General features: G+C 51.8%; 5 protein-coding genes across 5 annotated transcripts; 4 read left to right on the top strand and 1 right to left on the bottom strand.

The window, feature by feature from the left end:
- Positions 1-85: 85 nt before the first annotated feature.
- ALT_5381 (putative phosphatidate cytidylyltransferase) lies at positions 86-2,817 on the top strand (the record flags this gene model as incomplete). The annotated part of the gene is made up of 2 exons (XM_033563672.2): positions 86-659; positions 719-2,817. The coding sequence occupies 2 exons, from the start codon at positions 86-88 to the stop codon at positions 2,815-2,817; spliced, it is 2,673 nt and encodes an 890-aa protein (XP_033419563.2).
- Positions 2,818-4,771: 1,954 nt separating this feature from the next.
- atg1 (serine/threonine protein kinase ATG1) lies at positions 4,772-7,788 on the top strand (the record flags this gene model as incomplete). The annotated part of the gene is made up of 3 exons (XM_033563671.2): positions 4,772-4,849; positions 4,967-7,589; positions 7,643-7,788. 3 exons carry the CDS (start codon positions 4,772-4,774, stop codon positions 7,786-7,788), a joined length of 2,847 nt encoding a protein of 948 aa, XP_033419562.2.
- A 1,355-nt stretch (positions 7,789-9,143) lies between these two features.
- ALT_5379 (high affinity methionine permease) lies at positions 9,144-11,033 on the top strand (the record flags this gene model as incomplete). The annotated part of the gene is made up of 6 exons (XM_033555169.2): positions 9,144-9,246; positions 9,307-9,538; positions 9,591-10,041; positions 10,099-10,363; positions 10,419-10,581; positions 10,634-11,033. The coding sequence occupies 6 exons, from the start codon at positions 9,144-9,146 to the stop codon at positions 11,031-11,033; spliced, it is 1,614 nt and encodes a 537-aa protein (XP_033411060.1).
- Positions 11,034-11,942: 909 nt separating this feature from the next.
- On the top strand, positions 11,943-14,922 carry ALT_5378 (M1 family metallopeptidase; the record flags this gene model as incomplete). Its single annotated transcript, XM_033555170.2, has 3 exons — positions 11,943-12,301; positions 12,366-14,739; positions 14,794-14,922. The coding sequence occupies 3 exons, from the start codon at positions 11,943-11,945 to the stop codon at positions 14,920-14,922; spliced, it is 2,862 nt and encodes a 953-aa protein (XP_033411061.2).
- A 344-nt stretch (positions 14,923-15,266) lies between these two features.
- prp28 (mRNA splicing protein PRP28) lies at positions 15,267-17,810 on the bottom strand (the record flags this gene model as incomplete). The annotated part of the gene is made up of 3 exons (XM_033555171.2): positions 15,267-15,423; positions 15,505-17,450; positions 17,520-17,810. 3 exons carry the CDS (start codon positions 17,808-17,810, stop codon positions 15,267-15,269), a joined length of 2,394 nt encoding a protein of 797 aa, XP_033411062.1.
- Between the last annotated feature and the right edge of the window lie 410 nt (positions 17,811-18,220).

Here is an 18,220-nt window from a genome sequence, read left to right as displayed (position 1 = left end):
GCAGTGACTCTCCCTCTCCGCACTCCGACCCCGACATGACGTATTTGTTATTATAGAGACCTTCCCGAATACCATTCATGGCGCCATGGCCTCCAAGCTGAGCGAGGAGGAAGATGGACTCATCCCTAGCCGAAACACCAGCGACTTAGATATTCATACTGCTGATTCGCTCCGGCTATTATCTCGCTCACCCCATCCATATCACCGAAAGCGCCTGAAATGTGCCGACACACCGTCGGTGTTGACAGACCACAGCGATCGACCCTCTCGGAACTTGTCACAATGGGCCAAGACCTCCAGCGATAGCGGGACAGAAGCCGACGATGAGAGTACGGGTATTTTAAAAGGCCTGCCAGCCCCACCCCCACGGCCACGCAAAGGGCTTCGATCTAGCTGGGATGGCGTGGACGAGAGTGACTTGTGGTATCCGACATTGCGGACGTGGCCATCTTTCGGTCGGTCGACATCGTCGCGAAGTTCACGAAGGAGCTCGGGAGACGAACCACAAGCAGAAGTACTCAAGCTGAGAGACAAGGCCCGCAGAAAGGTTCAAATTGAGGTGTTCCGGAGGCTTTCAGAGACTGCATTGTTGCTCTCTGTAGGTGGTGTCGTCTTATGGCAAGACGGCGCCAGAGCGATTGTAGGGGCCTGGAGAAAAGGTTTGTGACTGACTCTTGTCTTATGTCGGTGCTAGGCGTGCCTTACTGATTTGGGATAGAGCTCCTTGCTCATACTCTCCTTGTGACTGTCCTCTACGCGGTATACCCTCTACACCAGACACGACGCCTACGGTTCTCCAAACTATTTTCCTTCACAGTTCCATCGAAATTTGAGCCTGCTCCTCTCCTCTATCCGATCTTGATACCGATCTTCGTCTCGTTGTCGTTGTCACACCATAGACCTCCGTTGATACTCCCCAACATCCTCCTCAGTCTCTCGTCGCTACCTGCCCCGGTCGTTCCTCTACACAGTTTGGTTAACGGTCACAGCATTCCTCATTGGTTCATTACCTTGATACCCATATTGGTTTCAGAGCATTGTTCCGCAGACAGCTCAACACCTACGCCTCTCTCTTTTCGTGGTCTTAATACGGAGCTATTGACTCTTGTTTTTCCTTTGCACCAAGCATTGATACCCACTCTAGATTTCCTGTTGACTACTAGTATCCTTCCAGCGGAATTGCAGCTTCTGGCGACCGCTTTGATTAATTTGTTTCTATTTGCGGCCTCCCCTCAAGCAGAGATTCTCAAGGCACTCCTTTGGCTCGGTGGTCTCTGCCTTTTCGCCTCTTGTCGGCATGTCCTTCGATGGGAGGTGGTTCTGGCGAGAATTCCCACCTGGAAATTCAGGCGAAGCCCCAGGTCATCGCGGTCATCGCGGTCACCGAAGAATATCTTGAATTTGATTGACCACAAGGTCTGCCAGAGGCTGAGTCGGACCGCTTCGTCCGAAGATGCCATGTCGGATAGCGATTACTCACCAGGCCGTTTGCTCAAATCACGCAAGTCTATGCAGGAAACTCGGAATAATGTCGCGATCAAAGAACCTATCTCCGCCGTGGACAAAGTGAGCACAGAGGAGATATTTGAGCGGCATATGCCTGCCATACACCGCCGGCGGCACACCATCTCAACTTTTGAGGAAGTTGTGCGCACTGAGCGAGTCCGGACGACCCCTAGTGGCAGGCGAAAGCGATCAATGGCCCCTGGGCTCTCGTCATTCCTCACGATGACTGTACCGCAGGCTCAAGTACGCAAGTGGCTCTATGCTCTCTACGTGTATGCTGCCGTACTAATTATAATCCTCGGTCCCATTCGAAAATACGTCGGCGAACACGCGTTAGGTGGAGAAGAGCCGTTTGGATGGGCCCTTGGCTATCTTCTCGGTAATATATCGTGGTTCAGGTTCTGGGTCATCATGTGGAACCTAGACCACTGGATATCTCTACCGGCGCGCTTGGACGAGGAGGGCCTGGACGCATATTGCTCGTTCGGCTTGGTTGAGCACATTCGTCAAAGTACTTTTGGCGAAGCGAATACGCGCCTGATCATCACTGCTTATTGCATCCTTGTGCTCCTGACAGGTATGGTTGTCGTCTTCAAGCTCAGGTCCGTCGCGGAAGTAGACACAAGACGCAAAGTCTTCCACGGCATGATGGTGTTGATGTTCCTCCCGACGGTCTATGTCGACCCGGCATTCTGTGCTCTGGCTCTCGCATTAGTCTTGGCGGTCTTTCTCCTCCTAGACCTCTTCCGAGCCTCGCAACTTCCGCCGATATCCCGGCCTTTGACGTATTTCCTGGCGCCCTACGTCGATGGTCGTGACCATCGGGGCCCGGTTATCATCTCTCATATCTTTCTTCTCATCGGATGCGCCATTCCTCTATGGCTTTCTCTGGCTGATGTCCCGCGGACGGGAGATAGTCCTTGGAGCGGATGGAATATCAGCTCAAGGGATGTCAGTATGGTCAGTGGTGTGATCTGCGTCGGCATGGGAGACGCAGCCGCCTCATTGATTGGCCGGCGATTCGGCCGGCGCAAGTGGTTCTGGGGAGGCGGGAAATCCATCGAGGGCAGCGTGGCCTTTGTCATCGCAGTATTCTGCGGGCTTTTGTTCGGGAGCATCTGGCTCGCGGTAGGACAATGGCCCACGAACAGATTGGATGAGCCAGGGCAGTATTTTTGGCCGGTTACGGTTCTCAAAGCCATTCTGGCCGCTGGTGCGACCAGTGCTACCGAAGCGATTCTCACTGGATGCAATGATAATGTGGTCGTGCCGATTATACTGTGGTTGCTTGTCAGAGGGCTCGGTCTATGATTGACTACCGATTACCTGGTCTCATTTGATCTTCAGCCATTCCTACGGAAGAGTGAGTTACAGGTCTGAATGTTCGCGTATTATATCATCCTCTCGATTTCCATTGCTGGCAATTTGGCTTGCTGGAAGAGATCGCAGAGCCATCCAGTACTTGAAATGAGCCACAAGTCTACTGGATATGAAGCTACTGATGGATACGAATTTTCGTCTATTGATGTTATTAGGCATAATGCATGACTCTTGATTTGAAGCGCTTAGACGAGGCGCAATAGATAGCGTTTTCCTTTTCCTCAATTTACTTTAGAGAGATGTTTCTTCTCCGAACGGACAAGTCTTAGAATCATACACCAACAGAGAACCAGAGATGAGCGAAGTCTGCCCATCCATTCCAAGGATGCAGTGGTTGCATCACAACCAAGTATGAGGTACTGAAAGCTGCCAGTTACTTCAGTAACTTAAATTAGAATAGCAGATGAACAGTTGCGTAATTACGCATGAACCTGTAGGTTTATTGAGTCACTTGATTTACTATCTGTTCCAGTGACTTCAAGTGCCCTGAACTAGGCACCGCAGCTTCGAAGTATCATTTGACTTGAGTCATACTTGTGACGGTACTTGCGGAAGTCGAGTCACTTAAGACCATGACAGATGATACCTGCGAAAGCTGTACAAGTAGGAATGACCTCTCTACCTAGAACTAGGGCACCTACATTGTAAGGTACATGTAGCGCCCATGGACCTAAATCTACCTTACTCGATATCAAGGGCGCCGCAATCATGGAAATTGTAAGCTTCGTAAAGTAGCCATTCCGGCCTCAGGCCATTGTAGATCATGGATCTCCATGGTGGGGATCCAAGGAGGGAGCTATTTTACCTTAAGCGGTTTAGCCGCTTCTTGTCATTCGTCCTCATCATCATCCCCAAGTCATCTCCATTTGCTCATCTTCTTCATCATTCCCATCCTTTCTTTTGTCAGATTGCATCATTTGCATCATTGTTATCACAAGCACTCATCTACTTACTCTGTCCCTAACAATAAAGGTAATTGTGTCCACGGGCGTGCTACTGTTGTTACCTAAGTGTACCTAAGAGTACCCAAGCAAGTACCCCAGCTCCATTGCCTCCTCCTTATCGCTGCATCATCTGCCTTGATTGGCCCTGATCGTCTCCCATCCCGATGCCGCCCTTCTGACCGCCTTACCTAAGACCTTCCCCCCAGTCACATTACTTGACTTTTGCCTGAGGTTATCTCCGAGAATCTGTTATCGCTGGGTCACGCTCCTCCTACGCCTACTACTGCCTGCCTGAACTGTCTACTCTTCCCTCCCCATAGTTGACAGCCGTTACGTTCCTCGGATCAAGCTGCTTCCCACCTATCTCTCTACTAGCCGATCTCGCAGCCTATTTATTGCCTTTGACTTGGACGCCTCTGGCTCTTTCATGACTACTCATCAGCTCTGGTGTGCGTAACTCTTTTGCGTACCTTGGAGCTGTCCTTATCAAACAACCATTGTCCTTTTGCCGCCTATCCACTGTGCAGCTCTTCTTGCGCCCTCACCGCTTTGTTACCTCTGCATCTTTGGTTTCAACTGTCTCGATCCAGAACGCGGCGATAACTTGATTATTATAAAGAGACTTTCGGTTTTGTACGGTCCAGGTCTCTGATCTCAAACGACCGGCTCAGCCTTTTCCGCCACAGTTTCACGGCTCCTAGCTCACCCTCCTGTTTCTTCCTTCCATACTTGTCTCCCGACAGTTTACCTATTCACTTCAGCCTTCCCGGTTCACTGGCAGATTAGACCTCACCTATTACTCCCCTGATGGGCCCCCATCATCCGTCGACGTTACTGCTGCTGCTGAGGTAGTCGTGTAGTTGACGGGACGTGTTTGGTTGCTGCAGACTATGACATCTACTCACCACTCGAGGAGGTCGAGGGAGACCCCTCAACCCGAGATGTCTATCGGTCGCTACACAAGGCTGGATGAGATCGGCCGAGGGAGCTTTGCTACAGTTTACCAGGGTGTTCATACTGTGAGTTCTGCTGGATTCAGCCTTATCCACTCACTAGCTTTCGTCTTCCTCTTGGTGATGATAATGCCTTCTTGATTCATCGGCATGTCTTGCTGATCTGTTTGGAAAATCTATTAGAAAACACGCACGTATGTCGCCATAAAGTCGGTCAACCTCTCGAAGTTGAATAAGAAGTTGAAAGACAATTTGTCTTCTGAAATTCATATCCTCAAAGGCCTCTACCATCCACACATCGTTGCACTAATCGATTGCCATGAAACCACCTCCCACATTCATCTAGTGATGGAATACTGCGCTCTGGGCGACCTGTCCCTGTTCATTAAGCGTCGAGATACTCTTGGAGATCATAGGTACACACGGGATATGATCGCCAAATATCCGAATCCTCCCGGTGGCGCCCTCAACGAAGTTGTTGTCCGGCATTTCCTCAAGCAACTGGCGAGCGCCCTGAAGTTTCTTCGCGACCGGAACCTCATTCATCGCGATATCAAGCCACAAAACCTCCTACTTTGTCCTTCGCCCTCGTCCTATCGCAGTGGCGTCACTCAAGTAGTTCCATTCAAAGGCAGCGAAGATTCATTTAACCCTGCAACCGGGCTCGAGTCACTACCTCTTCTCAAGATTGCGGACTTTGGATTCGCTCGATCACTTCCTGCTACGTCACTGGCGGAAACATTATGTGGTTCGCCCTTGTATATGGCTCCCGAGATCCTCCGGTACGAAAAGTATGACGCCAAAGCTGACCTGTGGTCCGTTGGCACGGTGCTCTACGAGATGGTCGTGGGCAAGCCTCCTTTCAGAGCGACAAATCATGTGGAACTGCTTCGCAAGATCGAGAAAGGAGAGGATAGGATCAAATTTCCCGAGGAGAACCCGGCATCTGATGAAATCAAGGCGCTCATTCGGGCTCTTTTGAAGAGAAATCCCGTTGAGAGATTAAACTTTCCCGACTTCTTTGAAAACGGCGTGATCACAAGTCCTATTCCTGGCTTAGTGGCCGACGATCAGCCATCGATACCCCGGGGCCCCCCTGCTGATCCAGAAACAGCAGAATCAACGCCGAGACCCGATTCTCGATCTGGAGCCATTGTGCCAGGCGGTCCGGAGCGCGAAAGAGAGGTTCCATACTTGCCAAAGGGGGATGATGCCCTCACACAGCGGCCGCCTTCTCAAAACCAGAGATTGGGCACTCCCCCGACTTCAACACCTATGCGCCGAATAGGAAGCGGGGACAGGCCTCCATCTACTCCCAAAGAGCCACTGATGGCTTACCCTCAAAGACCTAGTGCTGTCAGTCATGCAACTGCCCCGGGACGACAAGAACTTGTTGATCGCAATGCTACATTTACAGCGATGGAACGACAGAGGGGTCGGAATACTTTTTCTGAAGGTTCTCCGCAGATGGACAGACAGGCGGACAAATTGAGAGAAGAAAGAGAACGCGCAGCACAAGATGTTGCTTTCGAGAGGGATTATGTTGTTGTGGAAAAGCGTGCGGTGGAAGTGAACGCTTTTGCAGACGAGTTGGCGCATAGTCCCCGCATTCAGGGTGGCATTTCAAGAGGTGCGCAGACGGGTGCCTTATCCCGTCGATCAACAGTGCAAGGCCCAACGCCGTTGAACCCATCACCACCTCAAGCTACTGTTGGAAAGGCCATGCAGGTCCTTTCTGGACGTTCCCGTGCTGATTCAATGCACAACCGTCAGAGCTCATATGAGCGCCGATACGGGCAGAGTCCCACCTCTGCAACGTCTGCCATTTCGAAGGCGCTCAATATGGCCAGTGGGCGCTTGTTTGGCATGGGATTTTCTCCACCGCTGGCCATTACGAAGGGGGGACGGTCGCCTCCCCTCGCTTACAATCCATTTCCCGCATATCCCGCGCATGGCAGCTTGATGATTGGAGACGGGGCGAAGAACAATGTGGCTCTGGATGAGGATACAAAGACTGTCCAAATTCTGGAAGAATGTGCCACTCGCAGTGACGTCGTATACGGATTTGCGGAAGTCAAATATAAACAGCTCGTTCCCCTTGCCCCGTCGGTCCAGACCGACCCATCGTCCAAAGGCAATCTGTCCGGAGAGAGGGAGAATCCGGACTCGGCTGATGGAGGTCTCACGGTAGATGCTATTGTGACGTTGTCGGAGGAAGCCTTGGTTCTTTATGTCAAAGCGCTTTCTTTACTGGCGAAATCGATGGACATAGCAGGAGCCTGGTGGGCGCGGAAGAATCGCGGAGATGGTTTTGGGGATTCAGCCATGAGCAGAGCCGATGGGGCGAGTACACTTGCTGGAACCCGCATCAACAATGTTGTTCAGTGGGTGCGGAACCGATTCAACGAAGTGTTAGAGAAGGGAGAATTCGTCCGTCTCAAGCTGGTCGAGGCACAAAAACGGTTGCCGCCCGACCACCCTAGCCATCCCGACAACCACTCGGTTGGCTCTTCGCTGGGCTCAGGTGCTTCCGTAGACGTTGTTGTGAGCCCCGGCGTCTCCGCAGAGAAACTTATGTATGATCGTGCGCTGGAAATGAGTCGCACGGCGGCCATTAACGAGCTCACTGGCGAGGATCTTTCTGGGTGCGAAATAGCGTACGTGACGGCCATTCGAATGCTGGAAGCTGTACTGGAGAATGGCGAAGTACCGCGATTTGGGCAAGACAAAGACGACACGTCCAAGGATAGTGACAAAATTGTACTTGATGCGGTACAGGCTGAAGAACGGCAAGTTGTGATAAAGCGTGAGTCGCTCCCCGCCGAGCAGGAAACCAACTAGTGCTGACGATCCATGCAGTTGTCTCCAGCATCCGGAGTCGGCTGGCAGCTCTTCGCAAGAAGCTGGCGATTCTTGCGAAACGAGCACCGACACCCTCTGCCAATGTTCCCGGCAAGATGGCGCCATCAAATCCGGTCTCCGTGGGTGCAACACCGCCGAAGTAAGCATGGGCCCTCCGTTGAGTATCTCGGTCCATTCCGACTTATTTCTTCTGCTCAGAATGCTCTACATGAAGGCACTCTGACCCTTCAGCTGCATTATGTCTTTGATGCGACATGTGTTCGATGACTATTCTATCTATTACCTATCGGCTTGCTGCAGGCTTGTCTTCTTCCTTTTCTTGGGCCGTCTTTTCTTATTCATTCCAATGGGACCCTTGTTTCCAAGCGCATTTGATTATCGGTCGATCGAGGCCCATCTTTACTGCCTCGGTTCGAATCTTTCTTGACTAGTCTATATCCATTTTGCTTTTTTCATTTACAGGCTGAGCCTTCCGGCGTTGAAGTTTTTGACGGATATACACAGATTGTCAGACCACTGGGATGATTCATGGCTGCGAGTAATCGATTTGGGAGTCCAGGGTGCATGATCACGGTATTGATTCGGGGCGTACTAATTATTACCAGTCCGACGAACTCTACATTTCTGTACATAAAGAATCCGACGAAAATTACCTATCTTCCTACTGGGGTTGATTATTAATTCAAGCATTGATTTCGGTGCTCTTTGTCTTGTATGAGCGGCGGACGGAACGTTGAACAATTGGTGGTTTAGTTGCAGTTGGTGTGAAGCTACGTACTGCCAGTCTAGACGGGACTGGCGCCAAAAATGCTCACAGCACTAGGTGATTAACCCCAGCTGGCGAGCTTCGAGAAGTGACGAAAATTGCGTGATCGATTTCTATGTGTCATGGCCACTGCCTTCTACGGATTCAACGAGCTGCTGAGCGTGCTCTTGGTGGAGACTCCCAAGCCTCCTGGTTCCGCTGCGCCCAGGAAATTTTTTCTTTTTTTTTTTTTTTTCCCGGCTCCATTGGCGGTTTGGCACAATCCGCCGGCCACATGGCGAATGTCTCAGCCATTGCAGAATGCATCTGGATTGATATCGTCTTTTTGTATTTTTCTTTGGCTTGACTTCATTTTTCCCTTCTCTTCTGTAGTTCATTTAATATTTCTTGTTACATATTTTCCTTTTTTCTTTTCGCGACTTCGTTGGACTGAAATATGAAGTATTGACGGCGACTCGGCATCCCGAACTATATCTCCGATTGATGCTAGCGAGCATTTTCACTCTTTGAGCTCTATTTTCTGACAAGGTATCTGCTCCGCCGACAGGCATTGGCAATTGCATCATATTTAGACCCAGCACATCATCATCGTTTCATCCATATCTTGCCATCGCTAACCGCCCTTGACCGCATAGTGCCTACTTGCTCCTGCATTGAAATTGAGCTGCTCTCGTGCTCAAGGAGCCAGAAAAACAGACCCTTCGAAGTAGGCATTATTACACGAGCTACACCATGAGCGACCCGATAACAGAGTCGATTTATCAGAAAGGCGCCATGCCTGAGGACAAGCCGTTCAGCGAAACCCCACGGAGGGCGGACGGAGTCTCCCAGCTGTGTATGTCCCGCTCTACGTTCGCTGTTTAAGAGAGATATCGTGACTGATGTTTCTATCCAGACGAGGGCAATGTTTTTGACGCGACACCGGACGACCGTCGCCAGATCGGCGTCGTCAGTGCATCATTTCTGATCTTCAACCGTGTCATCGGTACGGGTATCTTTGCCACTCCGGCAACGATCTTGGGATTGTGTGGTAGTGTTGGTCTGTCGCTCTTCATGTGGGTCGCAGGAACTGCCATCGCCATGGCAGGTACCGCAGTGTATTTGGAATGGGGTACTGCTATTCCGAAGTATGTCCTCCTGCACATATATGGATTTCACCAAACTCATGATGACTACTAGGAACGGTGGCGAGAAGAATTACCTCGAATATGTCTACAGAAAACCCAAGTTCCTCGCTACGGCCATGTTCGCTGCGTATGCCGTCTTGCTGGGTTGGGCCGCCAGCAACAGCGTCGTGTTTGGCGAGTATATCCTCAATGCTGCCGATGTGGAGGTCAATCGGTGGAATCAGCGCGGTATCGGATTGGCTTGCGTCACTGCTGCCTTCCTCATTCACGCTCTTGCTGTGAAATGGGGTCTCCGTCTGCAGAACTTGCTTGGTGTGATCAAGCTGGTCATTATCGTGTTTGTCATTGTTGCTGGCTGGGTGGCCCTAGCCGGTCATACCAAGGTTGAGACGCCTCATAACTTTAAGAATGCTTTTGAGGGCACAACTGGCAGCGGTTATGGTATTGTCATGGCTTTGTACAACGTCATCTGGTCGTTCATCGGATACTCCAACGCCAACTATGTAAGTCATTCGCGGTCGTGACTTATCTTTTCGACTGGTATTCTGACTGCAAGATAGGCTCTGAGCGAGACGAAGAACCCTGTACGCACGCTGAAGATTGCGGCGCCGATCGCTATCGGATCCGTGGGCATCCTCTACATGCTGTGCAATATCGCCTACTTTGCTGCGGTGTCCAAGGAAGATATGCTCTCATCGGGCCAAACTGTGGCGGCCAAATTCTTCGGGAACATGTTCGGTGCTCGTGCTGAGAAGGTGATGTCGGTCTTCGTGGCATTGTCGGCTTTTGGAAATGTATTGTCCGTGATCTTCTCTCAAGGACGAAGTATGTTCAAGCTCATTTTCCGTGGTGTCGTCACAAGAACTAACAAGGTTGGCAGTTGTCCAAGAACTTGGTCGTGAGGGTGTTTTGCCCTTCTCGAGGCTTTGGGCGAGTAACAAGCCGTTCCACTCGCCAGCTGCCGGTCTGTTTGAGCACTGGGTCGTCTCGGTCATCATTATGCTGGCTCCCCCGCCGGGTGATGCGTACAATTTCCTGCTCAAGTGAGTCCGTCCTTGCATCATTTCAGCTGAGGCGCTGCTAATCCGTCAAAAGCCTGATCTCCTATCCTCTATCCATTGTGAACGTTTTCGTGTCCGGCGGTCTTATCTATATCTACCTCACACGTTCAACACGCTTTCCGGACTGGGCCCCAGGGATCCGCGCGACCCTCCCCGTCACCATCTTCTTCTTCCTATCCAACATATACTTGGTCATTGCACCATACATTCCGCCCTCGGAGGGACAGAGTGTTTACGAAGAACTTCCCTACTACCTTCACTGTGTCGTGGCGCTCGGCATCTTTGCCTTGGGCGCGATATACTATGTGGTGTGGGCGATTCTGATGCCACGCTTTGGTCGCTACATGCTGGTCAAAGAAACCGTGGTTGACGCTGATGGCTGGTCCAGAAGCGTTTTCACTCGGCTGCCGCTCGCGGAAGCTGAGCGAGCTTGATCTCGCTTTGAGACTCTCTCTTGTCAGCCAAGCGGCGCCAGAAGAGATTCTCGGGTTACGACGACATGATTCAACATCTTGCCTTCATGGCATAATTTTAATGTGTATAAAGGGACGAACTGGATACCCTGGCATATCTTCGGAGTTTGGAGGCATTTACAGACAGCATTCAACAAGCATCTTGATTTCTGTTGCACAAAAGACATTTACATATTCCACGAGTACCACAATAGAGAGTACCCTAAAAGATTCCCTGGTTATTACAAATTGTACTCAAAATTTCATCTAAGCATGCCTCTTGTCCCAGTCCTCTATGGAAGCCCATCCACGAGATTTGCATAAGTTGCTGTCATGAACCCCTCAAACTGACTGGAGAACGGTCTTGCAAGTAATGCCACAAGGGCATAGGAAAAGGCATCTGCCACAATGTACTCCTCAAAAGGAAGCCTGGCATATGCCGTTTTGACTTGCGTAAAGAATGATGAGGAGGGAAGAATGAAGCATGAAAGATTCCAAAGGAAAAAGAAAGGTATCACGTGATAGAGCTATGTCTCATATAGGCTTAGTTTACCTGCGAGCTGAGCTAGCTGCCTTAACGCCTTAAGCTGTGGTTCTAAAGCGGTGAAGGTATCTGTGTGTAATATATTGGATAGCGTAAGTTATGAGCCCATTATGAACGGTTTGTTTTCACCGCCTTCCGTTTCGGACCAAACATCATCGTTTTCTTCTGGGGATGATGCCGATTGTAGCCAGTTCTACAGTTCGGTCTCTACCATTGTTCACCATCCGCGGTTCTTTGACTTCATTGTAACTGTTGTCATTCTGATCAATTGACTCTCCCCCTCCCTCTTCCTCCACCTGTCCCCATTTTCTCCCTCTTTCTTCTCTGTTCTTCGTCCCGCGGGGTTCATGCATCGATTCTCCTCTGCGCGGTTACCGCTGGTTCTGAACTCAGCAAGGCCACCGCTTTCCTCACCCTCTACAAAGCCCCTCCTTCTCCTCTCTCGATCGTCCTCTCTCTTCTCCTCCTCCCCATCAACTTCCGTCAATCGAATCGCCCCCCGTCGTTTTCCCCTTTCCCAAGTTGCCAAACGCTACTGCTCCTATCGAAGGATGTGCATGTCCCGCCGTGCTGACGTGCCTTCGGGCTCAACCAACGTCACCCATGGTCGTGAGGTCTTGCCTACCAACGTCAAGCCGGTGCACTATGACCTTACTCTTGAACCCAATTTCGAGAAGTTCACATATGACGGAACCGTGATCATTGAGTAGGTTTTCTGTTTTTCCTTGTTTGCCTGCTACGGAGGTTCGGGACACTGATGCCACGTATAGTCTCGATGTTGCCGAAGATACAACCTCCATTTCCCTAAATACCAATGAGATTGATATTCAGAAAGCCGTCGTCTCGTCCCAGGGCTCCGTTGTCACATCGAGCCCCGATGTCTCAATCAACAAGGAGAACCAGACGGCCACCATCAAGTTTGCCGAAACCATCCCCGCTGGATCCTCGGCGCAATTGAAGCTCACCTTCACTGGCATTCTCAATGACAACATGGCTGGTTTCTACCGTTCGTCATATAAGCTTGCCAATGGGGAGACCAAGTACATCGCCTCGACCCAGATGGAACCTACCGATGCCCGCAGGGCTTTCCCTTGTTTCGACGAGCCCGCACTTAAGGCCAAGTTCACGGTCACCTTGATTGCTGATAAGAGCATGACTTGCCTAAGCAACATGGACGTCGCTTCCGAGACCGAAGTTCAGGGAGGAGCTAAGAAGGCCGTCAAGTTCAACACCACTCCCCTGATGTCCACATACCTGGTCGCTTTCATTGTCGGCCATCTGAAGTACATCGAGACCAAGAATTTCCGTGTCCCTATCCGTGTCTATGCGACTCCAGATCAGGACATCGAGCATGGCCGCTTCTCCCTGGATCTCGCTGCCAGAACTTTGGCCTTCTACGAAAAGGCTTTTGATAGCGATTTCCCGCTGCCTAAGATGGACATGGTAGCTGTGCCGGACTTCAGTGCTGGAGCTATGGAAAATTGGGGTCTTGTCACCTACCGTATCGTTGATCTCTTGTTGGACGAGAAGGCTAGCGGTGCCTCTCGGAAGGAGCGCATTGCTGAGACCGTTCAGCACGAGCTGGCGCACCAGTGGTTCGGAAACCTGGTTACCATGGATTTCTGGGACGGCCTGTGGCTCAATGAGGGATTTGCTACATGGATGTCGTGGTACTCTTGCAACGCGTTCTACCCGGAGTGGAAGGTCTGGCAGACGTATGTCATCGACAATCTGCAGAGCGCGCTTTCTCTGGACTCTCTGCGCAGCAGTCACCCCATCGAAGTGCCTGTGAAACGGGCAGATGAGATTAATCAGATTTTCGACGCCATCTCCTACTCGAAGGGCTCTTCCGTCCTCCGCATGATTTCCAAATACCTTGGAGAAGATGTATTCCTCCAGGGTGTACGTAACTACATTAAGAAGCACGCATACGGCAACACTCAAACCGGTGACCTGTGGTCCGCCCTTGCTGACGCCAGTGGCAAGCCGGTGGAGAACGTGATGGACATCTGGACCAAGAATGTTGGCTTCCCCGTCGTCTCTGTGACGGAAAATCCCAGCTCTTCTTCCATCAAGCTGAAGCAAAACCGTTTCCTGCGCACCGGCGATGTGCGTCCCGAAGAAGACACAACACTGTACCCCGTCATGTTGGGCTTGCGTACCAAGCAGGGCATTGATGAGAACACAATGCTCACTGAACGTGAGGGTGAATTCAAAGTTCCTGACCTTGACTTTTACAAGCTGAATGCTGATCATTCCGCCATCTATCGCACTTCCTACCCACCCGAGCGGCTCAGCAAGTTGGGAGAAGCAGCCAAGAAGGGACTCTTGACCGTCGAGGATCGTGCAGGTATGATCGCAGATGCTGGTGCTCTGGCTGCTTCTGGTTATCAGAGCACTTCTGGTCTGCTGTCCCTCCTGAAGGGTTTCGATAGTGAAGCTGAGTTCGTCGTCTGGAACGAAATTTTGACCCGTGTCGGTACCCTGAGAGCCGCCTGGATATTCGAGGACAGCCAGACAAAGGATGCTCTCAAGGCCTTCCAGCGTTCTCTTGTCAGCAGCAAGGCACAGGAGCTCGGCTGGGAGTTCTCTGACAAGGACGGCCATATCCTGCAACAGTTCAAGGCTCTTATGTTCGGTAGCGCCGGAATGGCCGAAGACCCTGTTGTCGTCAAGGCCGCTCAGGACATGTTCCATCGATTTGCTGCTGGTGACCTGAGTGCTATCCACCCTAACATCCGCGGTAGCGTCTTCTCCATCGTCCTCAAACACGGCGGAGAGAAGGAATACAATGTCGTACTGGACCGTTTCCGCAACGCTCCTACCTCTGATGAGAAGACAACTGCGCTGCGCTGCCTCGGTTCTGCCGAAGATCCCGCTCTGATTCAGCGTACTCTGGGCCTGGCCAGCAGTGATGAGGTTAAGAACCAGGATATCTACATGCCTCTCGGAGGACTCCGTGGCTCGCCTGCTGCCATTGAAGCCCGTTGGGACTGGATGAAGACGAATTGGGACGCCCTTTACAAGCGTCTGCCCCCTGCACTGGGTATGCTGGGCACAGTTGTTCAGCTCTGCACTGCCAGCTTCTGCACCGAGGAACAGTTGAAAGATGTGCAGGCATTCTTTGAGAAAAAGGATACCAAGGTACGTTTCAGCGCCTGTCAGTTTCAAAGGATATATGACTAATAGAATATCTAGGGCTATGATCGTGCGGTTTCACAGAGTCTGGATGCTATCCGGGCCAAGGTCCAATGGCTGAAGCGTGACCGCGCTGACGTTGACTCTTGGCTGAAGTCGAACGGTTACCTCCGGGATGAGAAGTTGTAAAGATATACAGATATATACCAAAAGTTTAGAGTCGTTACAAAAAAACCAGACTTAACCTTTTGAGAGATCTCGCTGTGCAGCTTTGTGAAATCCCGAGTTATGATGCGTGCATTGGAAGACCGAAGAGCACGAAAGCTTGATACAAATACCGGCGACCAAGAACAGTTACTGAAAATGAGGCATGTGCTACTTACAGGTGTGTTTCCCCGCACCACATGCCCTAAGGTTTGATATCTTCGACCATGAAGGGCCAGAATGCACTTGGAGTACCATAAGAATGTCTCTTCATTGAGCATATAGGTACATTGTCATAAGGGTATACAGCATAATGGGTCTATGTTCTTCTACTGCCACCCACCACTTTTATTCCCAAAGCCTGAGCTGTCGTCGCTCTTTTTCGCAAATCCCCGGTTAGGCTTGGACTGGGCGGCTTCGTGCTTGCGTAGTTCTTCGGGGACGCGGGAAATGGGCGACTTCATGAGCATCTGCTTGAGATCGTACCTGTAGAAGTAAGAAAGTCAGTATACCGTATCCTTTGAATGAATCTGAAATGGGAAGAAAGAGGAGGGGCAGTGGACATACATGACGTCTGCATCCTCGTTACCGAGGAAAGTAATGGCCACACCGCTCTTACCGGCACGACCGGTACGACCGATACGATGCGTGTAGCTCTCGATTGAGTTAGCCATGTTGAAGTTGACGACGAGACTGACGTCGGGGACGTCGATACCACGACCAGCGAGATCGGTGGCGACGAGGACGTCCGTCGAGCCGTTGCGCACGGAGGCAAGGGCGGCTTCACGCTGTTCCTGGGTCTTGCTTCCGTGCAGGGTGACGGAGGAGAAGCCCATCTGTTTGATTTCGCGGGCGATGGCGTCGCAGTTGCGCTTGATGTTGACGAAGACGATGATCGGGGGCCGGAACTCGCCCGAGGAGAGGATGTCGGCGAGCCGCTTCTTGCGCTTGTCTTCGCCGGCGATCATCTCGACGCGCTGCTCGACGGTGTCGACGGCTTCGCCGGCGCTGCCGATCGTCACGATGGCGGGTCGACGGAGGTATTTGCGGGCGATGCGCTCGACGGCCGAGGGCATGGTGGCTGTGTACATCATTGTTTGGCGGTAGCGGTGGCTTCTCATGGCAGCGGAGTTCTCGGCTTCTTCCGTGTCGGGTTTCTCGTTGGTGACGGGGAGGGCGTCGAGGATTTTGTTGACGGGTTCTTCGAAGCCGAGATCGATCATCCGGTCGGCTTCGTCCATGATGACGTAGCAGCACTGGCTGAGCACTAGGAGACGGCGCTCGATGCAATCGACTAGACGGCCGGGGGTGGCGATGATGATTTCTGCGCCGTTTCGGAGACTGTACGCTTGCTCTTCGAAGGAGTGACCACCGACGATACTGACGACGTTGAAGCCGAGCGGTTGTGTAAATTTCCTCGCTTCGATCTCGATCTGCTGTGCCAGTTCTCGAGTGGGGGCTAGGACGATGGCGTATGGACCGTCGTTCTTCCTCCATTCGAATTCATCAATCCGGGGCAGCTCCGAGATGTATACCAGCAGTGGGAGCAAGAATGACGCTGTTTTACCCGAACCTGTAACCGCAACACCAATCAGATCTCGTGATTGCAGGGCGATAGGGATCGCAGCTCTCTGGATCGGCGTGGGCTCCTTGTATCCAACCTGGTCCACAAGCTCCAAGAGCCGCTTGGGAAGGCCAGATTCCTCCCACGACCGCATGGGATTCGGCACACTGCCGCCCTTGGTACTGATGTTGAAATCTTCTTTGAAGATACGCCAGTCCCTCTCGCGCATGTGCTCCAACTTCTTCTCGCTCCAGTGTTTGTCGAGCTGGTTCCGCGTACTCTCCTCCCTGCGTCTCCGCTCCATCTCCAATATCTCTCGGGCTCTGATGCTTCCAGCTTCCCGATCGCGGTCTTCCAGAGCCCTGGCATACTTCTGCGCTAATGTATCGGCCACATCGTCTCCGAAGCCAGCCAACCGGCCACGCCCGTAGAAGTTGGCTTCATGCCGCTGTTGATACAACGGGTTATAATCCCCGCTCGTATCTTCCTCCGCGTTCCACTCAAAATTGAACTTCCGATCAGTCGTCCTCTTGCGCTTCTTCTTCGCTGAGAAATTCGACGTCTTCTCCGTTCCCATGTACTTCTGCTTGATCAAGGCAGCTTGGGCCGCCGCCTCGTCCTCCTCCGACTGGCGCTTGCTGTCTCCTTTCCCATCCGTAAGACTGAACGACATCGGTTTCGGCGGAGGCGGCGGCGACATATCGTAATTCTTGTTGCGCATCGCGGCAGGGCCCGTCGGGACTTCTGAATTTCGCATCGCTCGGGGACCGGTGGGTATCGACCTTTCATCGCCATTGGGAGTCTCGGAGTAAACTGACGGTGATTGCGTCCCGCTTCGATCTGTACCGTTGGTGGATGGTTCTGATTTCAATCGTCGCCCTGCTTCCACCTCCTTGGCGCGCTTCTCTAGAGCAATCCGCTCGCGCTCAGCTTTGGATAAGAATTTCGGCTGCGCAGTAAGTCAAAGTATCAGCCACTGTGTTCAGTGCGTAGTCCGCGTGTTCGGAGGAGAACCTACCTTGGCCGCTGCGGCATCTGCCTCCCTCTTCTTCCGCACAAGTTCCTCAACACTCAACGGCGTCGCTGCTGGACGTTTTGCGCCCCACCCTACCTTCTTCTTCTTCTCTGGCGGCGGAGCTGGGGGAGCATCTTCAGGCGGTGGTGGCGGCACGGAAGTGTCTGGGGGCGGAGGAGGGGCGGCGGAATCTTCTGGGGGAGGGGGAGGTGGTGTAGGAGGTCTTTCTAAGGGCTCAGGAGGGGGCTGGGTAACAGGCACACCCGGAGAGCCGTTTGAAATGATGCCATCCATGGTGGTTTGCGGGAAAATATGTCGCAAGTAGCGGTTGCGGACCCTTTGATAAGTGAAGCGTATCTCGAATTTCTACGGTAAAGCATAGAAGCTCGACGCGCAGTATACAGTCACGTGATTGTCGAGCCCATATTACCAGTTTTAAGTGAAAATAGCAAATGAGTACAGAAGTCTCAATGGCATTGACCTAGAATTAGAGTACAAGATCGAAAAAGAAATGTCCAAATCCATAATTCCACCCAATCAGCTGGCATGATATCATTTGAGAAGTAGAGGCGGAGAAGCAGAGAGAGTCCGCCGAGATGTTGACGAGCCTCTGCAATTGGTGCGACAGTACCGCTATTGCTATTGCTGTTGCGAAAAGCGAGCACTGAAGTAGTTGTTCTACATGGGAGATGGCTCCTACCGGA

The sequence above is a fragment of the Aspergillus lentulus genome, assembly GCF_001445615.1.
Source record: "Aspergillus lentulus DNA, contig: Alt09, strain: IFM 54703, whole genome shotgun sequence".
Lineage (NCBI taxonomy): Eukaryota > Fungi > Ascomycota > Eurotiomycetes > Eurotiales > Aspergillaceae > Aspergillus > Aspergillus lentulus.
This window is presented reverse-complemented; position numbering and strand designations above follow the sequence as displayed.